The sequence below is a fragment of the Sinocyclocheilus anshuiensis genome, unplaced genomic scaffold (assembly GCF_001515605.1).
Source record: "Sinocyclocheilus anshuiensis isolate Anshui unplaced genomic scaffold, SAMN03320099.WGS_v1.1 scaffold55, whole genome shotgun sequence".
In the NCBI taxonomy this organism is placed as follows: Eukaryota; Metazoa; Chordata; class Actinopteri; order Cypriniformes; family Cyprinidae; genus Sinocyclocheilus; species Sinocyclocheilus anshuiensis.
The window spans coordinates 2,007,845-2,018,866 of NW_015549647.1; the positions used below are offsets into that span (position 1 = coordinate 2,007,845).

An 11,022-nucleotide genomic window follows, 5' to 3' on the forward strand; every position below is an offset into this window, starting at 1 on the left:
AAAAATAAAAAGTAGGAAGAAAGATGAAAAGTTGCAATTAACTTTTAATTTTTTTATCCTGGGGTGGAAACAGCTTCAATAAAAAAATCCCATCCATACTGTTTGATTACTCATTGGATAAACAGAATCTAGAATCTATTTGCATCTAGAAATGCGTGAGACAATTGGGAAAGAACCTTCAACAGCAAACACTCTGGTCTAAGGTGTTTTATTAGAATAAACTGCTGTGTGACATGCAGCTTTTGTAAGCCGACCAGCCATTACTTTTATTTCAGCCATCAGCCGAAATAATAAAATAAAAAATTAACTTATACACCACTAAGGTGTGATTGTGTTTTAAATGTTCCAAAGCCATAACTGAAGAGACTGAGCAAGTGTCATAGACATTACTGTCCATCCAACTGGCTTCACTTCTTTTTGGGTTGATTAGGTGTGTTGAATTTGAAAAAGATGATGTCACCATCTTCCACAATGTAGTTCCGCCCCTGTTGTCTGTATTTTCCCGCAGCCTGCAAGTATTTGACAACATTATCAGTTCAGTATTCAACCTTTAACAACCCATGCTGTTTTATGTCATCAAGCATGCCATTAAAATCTTACTTTAGCTGCGTTTTCACTGCCTTCATCCTTAAAGTCTGTAAACTTCATGACTTCGGCCATGATGAAGCCTTTCTCAAAGTCTGTGTGGATCTTTCCAGCTGCTTGCGGGGCCTTGGTGCCTTTCTGTAAGGTGTTCAAACACATGCATAACATTTCAGAGTTCCAGCAGAATATATCAAAGTGTTAAATGTGTTTCTGAACATGTGCTTTGCTCACCCTGACGGTCCATGCACGGACTTCATCAGGTCCTGCTGTGAAGAAGTACTCCAGCTGCAGGGCTGAGTACCCACTCTTGATGATCTTAGTCAGAATACTGAAACAAAGAATTAAAAATTCACAACGTGAAAATAACACTACAGAATAAGCATGACAGACTACAGCATTTGCAGGCTATCCAAGATGTACCAGAGTTTATTTTTTTCGTTCTCCATCGGAACAGATTTGGAGAAATGTAGCATTACATCACTTACTCACCAATGGATCCTCAGCAGTGAATGGGTGCCGTCAAAGTGAGAGTTCAAACAGCTGATAAAAGTATCTGATAACAGCAATCCACACAAGCTTTTCATTGATTAATTGATGGACTGGAGTCATGTTGATTACTTGTGCATTATTGTAATGCTTTTATCAGCTGTTTGGGCTCTCATTCTGATGGCACCCATTCACTGCAGAGAAGCCATTTGTGAGAAAGTGATGTAATTTCCCCTTTCTCCAAATCTGATGTGATGAAGAAATAAACTCATCTACATCTGGGCTGGCAAATATTCATTTTGGATGAACTATTCTTTTAAACTCAGCAAAGAGGAAAAAGAAGGAGAATAAATCTCGACCTCTGTGTTTTGTTCTCCTCACAATATTTCTGTTTCTCTTCATCAGTCATATCCTGATAATTGCTCTCAAATCCCCCACTGAACGGGATGACCAGCGCACATGGATCATGAACGTCAACCCACTCCTTGATCTTCACCAACCTACAAAACAAAAAAAAGTTTTACATCGGCGGTCCTAAAATCAGATTACCTGGAGGCTGATAGCTACAAAACAAAAGGCATTTATCAATAGTATAATTATAATATATAGTTATTTAGAGTGACTCATTTCTCCATTATACCTAGTATACTGCTCTGCATGTTTCCTGGAGTAATGACACCTGAGACTTGATTTCTTGAAAATCACAATTCACAATAAATTAGGAAGCAGTGCTATTAAAAGGATAGTTGACCCAAAAATCTAAATTCTGTCACCATTTACTCACTCATGTTGTTCCAAACCTGTATGCATTTCTTTCTTTTGCTGAACAGGAAAGAAGATATTTTGAAGAAAACTATTTTTTGTCCATATAATGGAAGTCAATAGGAAGCATAAATGTTTCTTTAGTAAAAATGTTTAGTTCTTCAAAATATCTTCTTTTGTGTTTCACAAAAGAATAAAAGTCTGTTTGGAATGGCATGAGAGTGAGTAATGATGACATTTTTCATTTTTTGGTGAACTATCCCTTTAAGAGGCCATACACATATCTATCAGTCTTTGATATAACAGTCAGTTGTTTAAAGTTATACATAGCATTTAATTTACACATGACATTTGTAAATCAATTTTATTTTAGTTGGACAAGGAAAAAGACAGTCAAAACTAAAAACGCAACTGAAAAGTGCAACAACACAATAGGCATTCAGAGTTTAAACAGCTCCATCATATAAATCTGAAAATCTTGTTTTGTCAAATCACGTTGCACTGTATATGTCTGAAATCTGTCATTTACTATAAAGGCAATAGTGAACAAGTGAAAGATTTTTTGCAATTAATGTATAAACACTTGAGGAAGGCTTCACACGCTGGCCGGTAGACTGAGACCCATGTTTAACATGGTCCAGAGGTTGTGTAACACCAGCACAGAAAGAACTGACTAACAGCAGATGAACAGCTAACACTTTATCTCACCATTTATTCTTTTTCCTGATGTAATCTTTCTCCGAGAGGTTTACCAAGTAGATCATCGGCTTGGATGTCAGGAACAGATACTTATTCAAAACCTCAATCTAAAGATCAAGAAAAAACAGTTAGTGTATAACCAAAACCTTAATCTGAGCAAATATGTTTTCAGGTTTGCTTATGTTCCCTCAACAAAAAGTGAAGAGGATTTTTCCATTAGCTTTTGGATTACTAAAAAAATAAGCTCTGTGACCATATTTACATATTTTGTTCATCAAGATAATCTTCACAAATGAAAACAACTTTTATCAAATTTGGAGCCTAAATACAATCACTTCCAAGTAAAAAACTGAAAAGTTAAAATAAACTACAAACTATTCCACTAAGCTTAAAATAGTTCACATCAGTGCGAGTATAAGCACAACAAGGCTTTAAAAGCAGACTAGTGAGTAGATGAGTTTTTCTGTTTAGCATGATGCTAACAACCTCTGTAATGACATTTATTAAGGAAGAGGATTTGGGTGTTTTTCACCCAAAAATGAAAATTCTGTCATTAATTACTCACCCTCATGTCGTTCTAAACCCGTAAGACCTCCGTTCATCTTCGGAACACAAATTGTAAGATATTTTTGATGAATTCTGAGACCTCTCTGACCCTCCCCAGAGACAGCAATGTAATTACCACGATCAAGGTCCAGAAACGTAGCAAGGAGATCGGTAAAATAATCCATGTGACATCAGGGGTTCAACCGTAATTTTACGAAGCTACAAGAATACTTTTTGTATGCAAAGAAAACAAAAATAATGACTTTATTCAACAATTCGTCTCCTCCGCGTCACCCTGGTGCCATTTTGGAGAATATCCGCTGGACGTAAACAGCGTATGCTGTTCTGTGTCAGCTGTTTTCATTCAAATCAAAGCGTAAACGTTTTCTACATCATTATTTTTGTTTTCTTTGCATACAAAAAGTATTCTTGTAGCTTCGTAAAATTACGGTTGAACCCCTGATGTCACATGGATTATTTTACCGATCTCCTTGCTACGTTTCTGGACCTTGATTGTGGTAATTACATTGTTGTCTATGGGAGGGTCAGAGAGCTCTCAAAACTCATCAAAAATATCTTAATTTGTGTTCCGAAGATGAATGGAGGTCTTACGGGTTTAGAATGTCATGAGGGTAATTAATGACAGTCATTTTTGGGTGAACTAACCCTTTAAAGTCATTATAATGTGAGATTAAACTTGTTAAATATCAAGAAAAAAAGTCTAAAAATGTTGAGAATAAACTCATTAAATTACAAGAAAAAAGTCGTTGTGTTTTGAGAAAAAACACGTTAAAATAAATGCTGAGAATAAACATTAAATTACGAGAATAAAGTCGAAATAAGAGTTTTTTTCTCGAAACACAACTTTATTCTCGAAATTTAATGTTTTAATTCTCAACATTTTATTTTGACATTTTTCTTGAAATTTAACAAGTTTAATCTTGCATTATAATGACATTAATCTCAAGATGGATTTATTTTTTTATTATTGCACGTTAAAATAAATGCTGAGAATAAATATTAAATTACGAGAATAAAGTCGAAATAAGAGTTTTTTTCTCGAAACAACTTTATTCTCGAAATTTAATGTTTTAATTCTCAACATTTTATTTTGACATTTTTCTTGAAATTTAACAAGTTTAATCTTGCATTATAATGACATTAATCTCAAGATGGATTTATTTTTTTATTATTGCTTGGCCCTAATCCTCTTCCGTAATTTAGCCATTCATTAGCAACTGCCTTTTTCAAGACAAAGTGTGTATTAGTGATGTATTTTATGTCTTTGAAAAGAATGTGAAAATATCTTGAGCTTGTGTTAATCACAGACATTTAATCAAAAAACCTTTCAAAAACACATGAACCGGAAGTACAAAAATGCTAACTTGTTTCTGGGTTTTAGAACTCATTTAGATTAAAAATGATTAAAAAAAAAAGATTTTAACCTCTTTGTCATTCCATTCATGGTAATAACGGACATGTTTCTTTTCATCAACAACCCAGGACTTTACTTTACACATGATGTCCTGCAAGCAGAGAAAACATTAAAAAAATGTTAGTGCATGATTATCTGCAGGCTTTCTGTTAATGTACAAAGTAGGAAGAATGTTTTAATTCTGTAGTAGTCAGATGTATACTGGGATATATAATTCACTCACATATTCAGGTTTGAGTTTTTTGTCTCCTCCCCTCACAGCGGTTTTCTCAAGCTTATCAATGATTGGCCCAATCATCTCTTCATCCTTCATCCTCAGCTCTTCATGAATGATCTCTATATCCCTCACTGGGTCAACACAGCCCTCAACGTGGATAATATCTTCATCCTCAAAAGCTCCTACACACAAATGGTTGCATATACACATTATCAGGGTTGGTTTATTTAAAATACAAACATATGGAACAAAACATCAGGTTTCTCAGGCATTAATTTCCACACAATTTCCATTTCAAGATTTAAAGAGGACACAGATTTCCATATGTATGTTAGATAACTATCACAATGTAAATTTACATATTATAACTAGAAGTTTTCAAGGCTTTTTGTACATTTGTACCTAATTTCATGAGGTTTGATAGGAGATAGGAAATGGCTATCTACTTACGTGTCATGTGAAAGATGGCATCACAGGCACTGATGTGGGAGAGGAAGGCGTTACCCAAACCCTGGCCTGCGTGAGCCCCTTTCACTAAGCCAGCAATATCCACCACGTTCAGAAATGCTGGAACCTTACTGGAAGGAAAGATAAAAGAGAAATTAAGATCATGTCACTGATGACTAGAAACAGAAGCTGCTGATAACTGCATTATGCAGACATGCAGTGGGCACCTGGCTGGTTTATGGTACTGGCAGAGGAAGTCAAAGCGCTCATCTGGAATGGGCACACGGCTCTCGTTTGGGTCGATGGTGCAAAAGGGAAAATTCTCAGCCGCTGCCTGACTCTTTGTCAGAACATTGAAGAACGTTGACTTTCTGAAATCACAAATGAATTGAGATAAGTGACAAGAACATGGATCACTGACACTTTGTTATGCATAATAAACAAACAAATACTGGCTTTATATACAGAGACTCAAGCTGTGTTCAAAATTGCAAACTATCTAGTTGATATTACACTTACTTCACCTCTTTAAAAAAGTATGTTCCATATAGTATTAATAAAATTCGGACATATTACAGCCACAGTGTTGTCACTGTCACATGACCTACCAGGGTCAGTTGCATTGCTTCGCTGTATTTTTTACATACTGTTTTGTGAATACTATGAATTTGATGCATACTCTTTTGGTGAACCTTTTTTGCATACTATATAGCATGGAAGGCGGCAAAGTCGGACACAACCCAACTTTGTTGCCATTCAAAAACGACTGCCCATCCTGCAGCAGGATGATGTCATTCTCATAATGCACCATGATCTTGAGTCATCATCCTTCTAATAATCTCACACAATACAGCAGGATAGGTCTGCATTAAGCACGAATAAAATGCAGTTGGGTCAAGCATTCGCACTTTATCATTTTTGACACTATTCCACTGCCGATGTCAAACTAAAGACCCAGCGCACATGCATACAGCCAGAATGCCAGCTGGGAGTGACACGCACCCTACATTTGGTAACCCAACGATTCCAATTTTCAAGGAAGTCCCGAAACGTCCAATCAGGGGGGGCTGTTTTGGTCCATCTCCCTTCTTTGGAGGCATCTGTGGAGAGAAAACAATAATACCTACTTTCGCTTTAATGCATTACATAATTGACCAAGCAAAACAACCAGTCATGCAGCTACCACACCTTTTTAGGAGCCATGGTTAAATGCTGTCAGTACTACTCTCTTGCAATATTACCAATGGCGTATATTTTGCATAATTAAGATGCAGTAGAAGCCAGGCAACGTGTAACTTCTTTGCCTGGCTAACTGCAGTAACTAGTTGCCATTTCACGACAGTGAAACCAGTGGCACCAGGATCCCAAAATAGACCCCGCATTGAGTGTAAACTGATCGGACTTATCCACTGTAAGAGAGGCTAAATATATGCCGTTCCCTGGACAAGTAAGAGAAGGCATACGTGTATCATAATCATATCAGTTACTTTTTATAAATCTCTGCACCACTGCCAACTGACAGCCGGGTTAGTAGCGGTAGGGGTGCTTCTTTACTCGCTAGGAAGCCAACAGAGAGCATCAATACCCTCATCCCCTATTCATTAGTGTGTATAGCTGGTTAGCATGCCGGTCATATGAAGGGGCCAATATGCAATAAAATAGACAATTTAAGCACAAATAGCACGTCAAATCGATGCATATATAAATAAGATAAAACGTATGCTTATATCACCTTGATATCACAGTATGTCTATCAGGAGATAGGGAATTTCGCTGTGCTCAAATAAACGCACGATGCTCCACACTTCGACCGATGAAACGGAAAGAATGTGCATACCGGAAGAGTCCTGAATCCTCACATTGTGATTGGTCGAAACAAGCTACGACGTAATGACGTTCGAGTAAACGCATGCGAGATGACGTAAACGCCTAAGGAGCCACTGCGAAAAGTTTTAATGAGCCAAACGAGAGTGGAAAACTCAAACCTGAAATACGATCAGACACTCCTAAAGATTGTTGGGGGAAAAAATGGAATAATATGGCAAAACTCAGATGAGTCTAGTTGTTTCACTAGTTGTGAAGTATCTCACTAGCTATGAGGTTTTGAGTAAAAAAAGTTACACAAATGATTGTTTTCTTTATGTTGGTTTCAATCACTAAAACATAAAAGGACAAATTTTCTGAATTCTGTCCTAAAATCTAAAACGAAATCCCAAATATCATTATATATTTTTGTAATAGCTGTTGTATAAACACATTCAGACGAGTCAGGTGTATTACATGTGTCATACGGTGACCTCAAAAAGTATTTCAGACAGTTCAGCCACATTTACAATACAATGTAATTGCATTGGACAAATTATCAGACCAAGTGGCATATGTAAACAGATGATGCTAAAGCTTCTCTTAGAGCTAAATTCACTTCTCTGAGGCATTCTTGCAATTGCTTTTAACCAACTATATGTAAAGCCAAGATCACACATGTGTCCTACAGACTATCTTTAGTTGTAATGAATTACATTTACATTCACATTACACATGTTTAAATGTGGCCAAATATTTTGTGGGCCCTGCAACTGTCTTTGTTTTCTTACTGAAAAAAAAAAAAAATTACATTAACTGTTACTGCTGTTTAAGTCTCTAAATTATCTTACTGTAATAATAATGACTGTAATAACTTAAATAATATGCTTATACAGCAATTAATAATAAAATTTATTTTATTAACATTTACATTTATTAAAATTAATTATAAAATAATCCATCAGCAAGAAGATGGGAAGGAAGATGCAGCTGTCTTTGAAGGGACTTGCTGTGATGATGGCCTTCAGGTGGCTATAAAAGTCACAGCAAAGATGGAGAATGAGACATACATCCTGAGGTCAGAACAGTGGTGTAATGTAACGAAGTAATAATACTTCGTTACAGTACTTAAGTATTTTTTGGGAGTATCTGTACTTTACTTGAGTTTTTATATTTCAGCCAACTTTTACTTTTACTCCACTACATTTCCTAATTAAAGGTGTCATCCTTTTAATTTAGGTGATGTTACTAAAAAATAACATTATTTTGTGTATTTGGCGTAATGAAATGTGTTTATGCGGTTTAAGGTTAAAAAACACATTATTTTCCCCATACTGTACATTATTGTTTCTCCTCTATGCAATGTAATGAAAATCCTTCATTAAAAAGAAAATCCTTTCTGAAACGCGTCGATTTTTACAAAGCTCATCGGTCTGAAAAGCAAGGTGTGCTGTGATTGGCCAGCTATCCAGTGCGTTGTGATTGGCCGAATACCTCAAGCAGGTTAAATGCATCCATGTCCCCTCTGAGATACATTAAACTGTGTAAATACATCTAAATATCACTTCAGATGCAGATTCCAGAAATGTTTTCTTATGTTGGAATGAAAGAAACTAAGTACCGGAAGAAGTGTTTCTTATTCATACCCAAAAATGCTAAATGGAAGAAAGAGTTCAAACTGAACACACTCTTGCTACTCAAGCGGTGTATGAATTTTTTTATATATATATATATTTATTTGCTTCTTTTCCATTTTCCATTTACTTGTACTTTTACTTTTAATACTTAAGTACGTTTAAGATTTAAAAAATACTTTTCGTACTTAAGTACAATAAATATCAAATACTTTTAAGACTTTTACTCAAGTAATATTCTAAACGGTGACTTCAACTTCTACCAAAGTCATTTTCTGGTAAGATATCTGTACTTTTACTTGAGTATGGCTTTCAGGTACTTTATACACCACTGGGTCAGAGTCACACGCACCACATGGGTTACTTGACAGGGTACCTTTTCAGAGTTACCCTGGTCCCAGAGCTTCCTATCCCGGCTTGAAGGTTCCTGCTACTGCAACCCCAGAACCCGTTACGGTTCCACAGCTCTGTGTCATGGCAGCTCCAGTTGCAAAGCTTTCCAGAGGATCCTGACTCAACCAACCCGTCACACTGATGCCCGTCACGTCCTCCACAAAGGTTCCTCTCATGATGGCGCAGAGACTCCAAAGAAGTTCCAGCCAAGACCGCCCCAGTGTTTCCTGTAGTAGTCTCAGCCAGAGCTGGTATCCAAGCTGCTCCAGTCACAGAGCTCCTCTACAAACCTCCATGGTCCCAGAGGTTCCTGCTAAAGCCGCTCTGGTCCAAGAGGATTCTGTCACAGCTGCAGCAGAGGATCCTCTTACATCCTCAGTATTTCCTGTCACTGGTGTGCCACAATAAAAATACTTTGTGATTGTGAAAATACACAAAAAAATGTGTTGTTTTAACAGGTAAACATATGATCTGGAAATATTAACCATTTCTATTTCTATGCTTGAACTGTAGAGAGGTTAAGCCTCCTGTTCTACTAGTTTATATTTATCACTTTGAATGTATATTTGAAAAATAAACCCACCAGGTAAGTAATACCAGGTAAGGAGCATCTCAAAGAGGAGTCACATATGTGGCCCTCGATTTACTATTTGAAGCCCACATGGATATGGCAAGCCGTTTTAACATTTAATACACCTGGCTCTACTAGTCACAATTTAGTTTTGACTAGTAAAAAATTATAATTCCAGATATCTATTCCACAATTTTGCCTCGTTGTAATTGTAATTAAGGCATCTACAATGTAACTATGTAATTATGATTATGAATACAACGTAATTATAGTCATAATATACACTGACGATATCTACAGTGTTATTTTGACAAGCCAAAATATACACTGAAGATCATCCCGAGTGTGACGAGTTTCTGTTACAGAACTCGTTTGAGAGATTGTCAGGTTAGTGGGCCAAATTCTTACATGAATAAATAAATCACCATCACATTGCCCTGTAAAACATTGCCCTATGTATAAAACCTGCTCTGCAGTTGCCATTTAATAGATACAGCTTTTGACACTGTTTTTGGACTTTAATGTATGAACAGTATTACAGAAATTAAACAATTTAAGACTTCAACAAAGAATAAACAGTAACTTGTCACCAGTAACTGCCCTCCTGAATTATAATGTCATTTCACATATCTAGATATAAATGTATGATATACTTAGTCATAGAAACATAAATGACATCACCTACAGTATATAGATTAACACCAGCAAAACAAATTCCATAGATAAAAGATGCTTAATTAGGTTATTTTCACACTTCAGTCAACATTAAGGTACATAAAATAGTGCTGTAGAAAATGGAGGGACCCCACTGTAAATTCCAGAGATTGTTCTATATTTCTGCTTAGTTAGCTCTAAAAATGTAACTGTGTAGGATAATTTTCAGGTTTGTAAACATGTCTTGTATTGCTTTGCTACAAGGCCATATAGTCTTATCATCAAGACAAGGCTCACAAGTAACACAATGCATACAATTAAAATCCCAGTCAGAAGTGTTTTTACAGCACTTGTGTAGACAGCATATTTCAGCGTTTCAGTAACAATTTCATCATAATTAATGTAATCATAATAATTAGTTCACATTCAGAGTTCTACAAATGTGTCACATACTCTGTTCCAAAATCTTCTAAGGCAGCATCCCTGTCGTCTTGAAACCCCTAAGCGACTAATTAAAAAACACAGCAACTCTGTGCACCATACCAATAGGGTACTGCATAGAAGACTCAACTTGCAATCGATTTAAACAGTGTTCAACATCAGCATATATAAGAATAATACCCATAAATACAGCACACATGAATACAAGATAAAATATCACATTTTTAATTTGCCTCATCCACCATCTTGGACTTATTTTCACTCAAGATTGTATCAGTGTATTCTGGGATTGCCTGTCCACAAAGGATACATGCTATGCTGCCTTAAAATTGGGCTAAAATTAGGAATC

General features: G+C 36.1%; 1 protein-coding gene across 2 annotated transcripts; it reads right to left on the bottom strand.

Moving 5' to 3' along the window:
- Nucleotides 1-192: 192 nt before the first annotated feature.
- LOC107660044 (obg-like ATPase 1) lies at nucleotides 193-7,011 on the bottom strand. Of its 2 annotated transcripts, none has more exons than XM_016449216.1 (11): nucleotides 6,910-7,011; nucleotides 6,180-6,277; nucleotides 5,405-5,548; nucleotides 5,181-5,308; nucleotides 4,737-4,912; nucleotides 4,524-4,604; nucleotides 2,542-2,639; nucleotides 1,431-1,571; nucleotides 817-913; nucleotides 601-723; nucleotides 193-509 (listed from the first exon to the last, which is right to left on the bottom strand). In XM_016449216.1, the coding sequence occupies exons 2-11, from the start codon at nucleotides 6,275-6,277 to the stop codon at nucleotides 408-410; spliced, it is 1,188 nt and encodes a 395-aa protein (XP_016304702.1). In that variant the 5' UTR covers nucleotides 6,910-7,011; the 3' UTR covers nucleotides 193-407. The 2 variants fall into 2 exon arrangements, with proteins under 2 accessions (XP_016304702.1, XP_016304700.1); XM_016449214.1 differs by lacking the exon at nucleotides 6,910-7,011 and adding an exon at nucleotides 6,366-6,467.
- Nucleotides 7,012-11,022: the final 4,011 nt, after the last annotated feature.

What these genes read in the sequence shown, in the direction of transcription:
- LOC107660044 (XM_016449214.1), bottom strand. An exon ending in TGCCATCTTTCACATGACAC is followed by an intron (nt 4,913 to 5,180) that starts GTAAGTAGATAG and finishes ATTTGTGTGTAG; the next exon opens with GAGCTTTTGAGGATGAAGAT. An exon ending in AAAAACTCAAACCTGAATAT is followed by an intron (nt 4,605 to 4,736) that starts GTGAGTGAATTA and finishes CTCTGCTTGCAG; the next exon opens with GACATCATGTGTAAAGTAAA.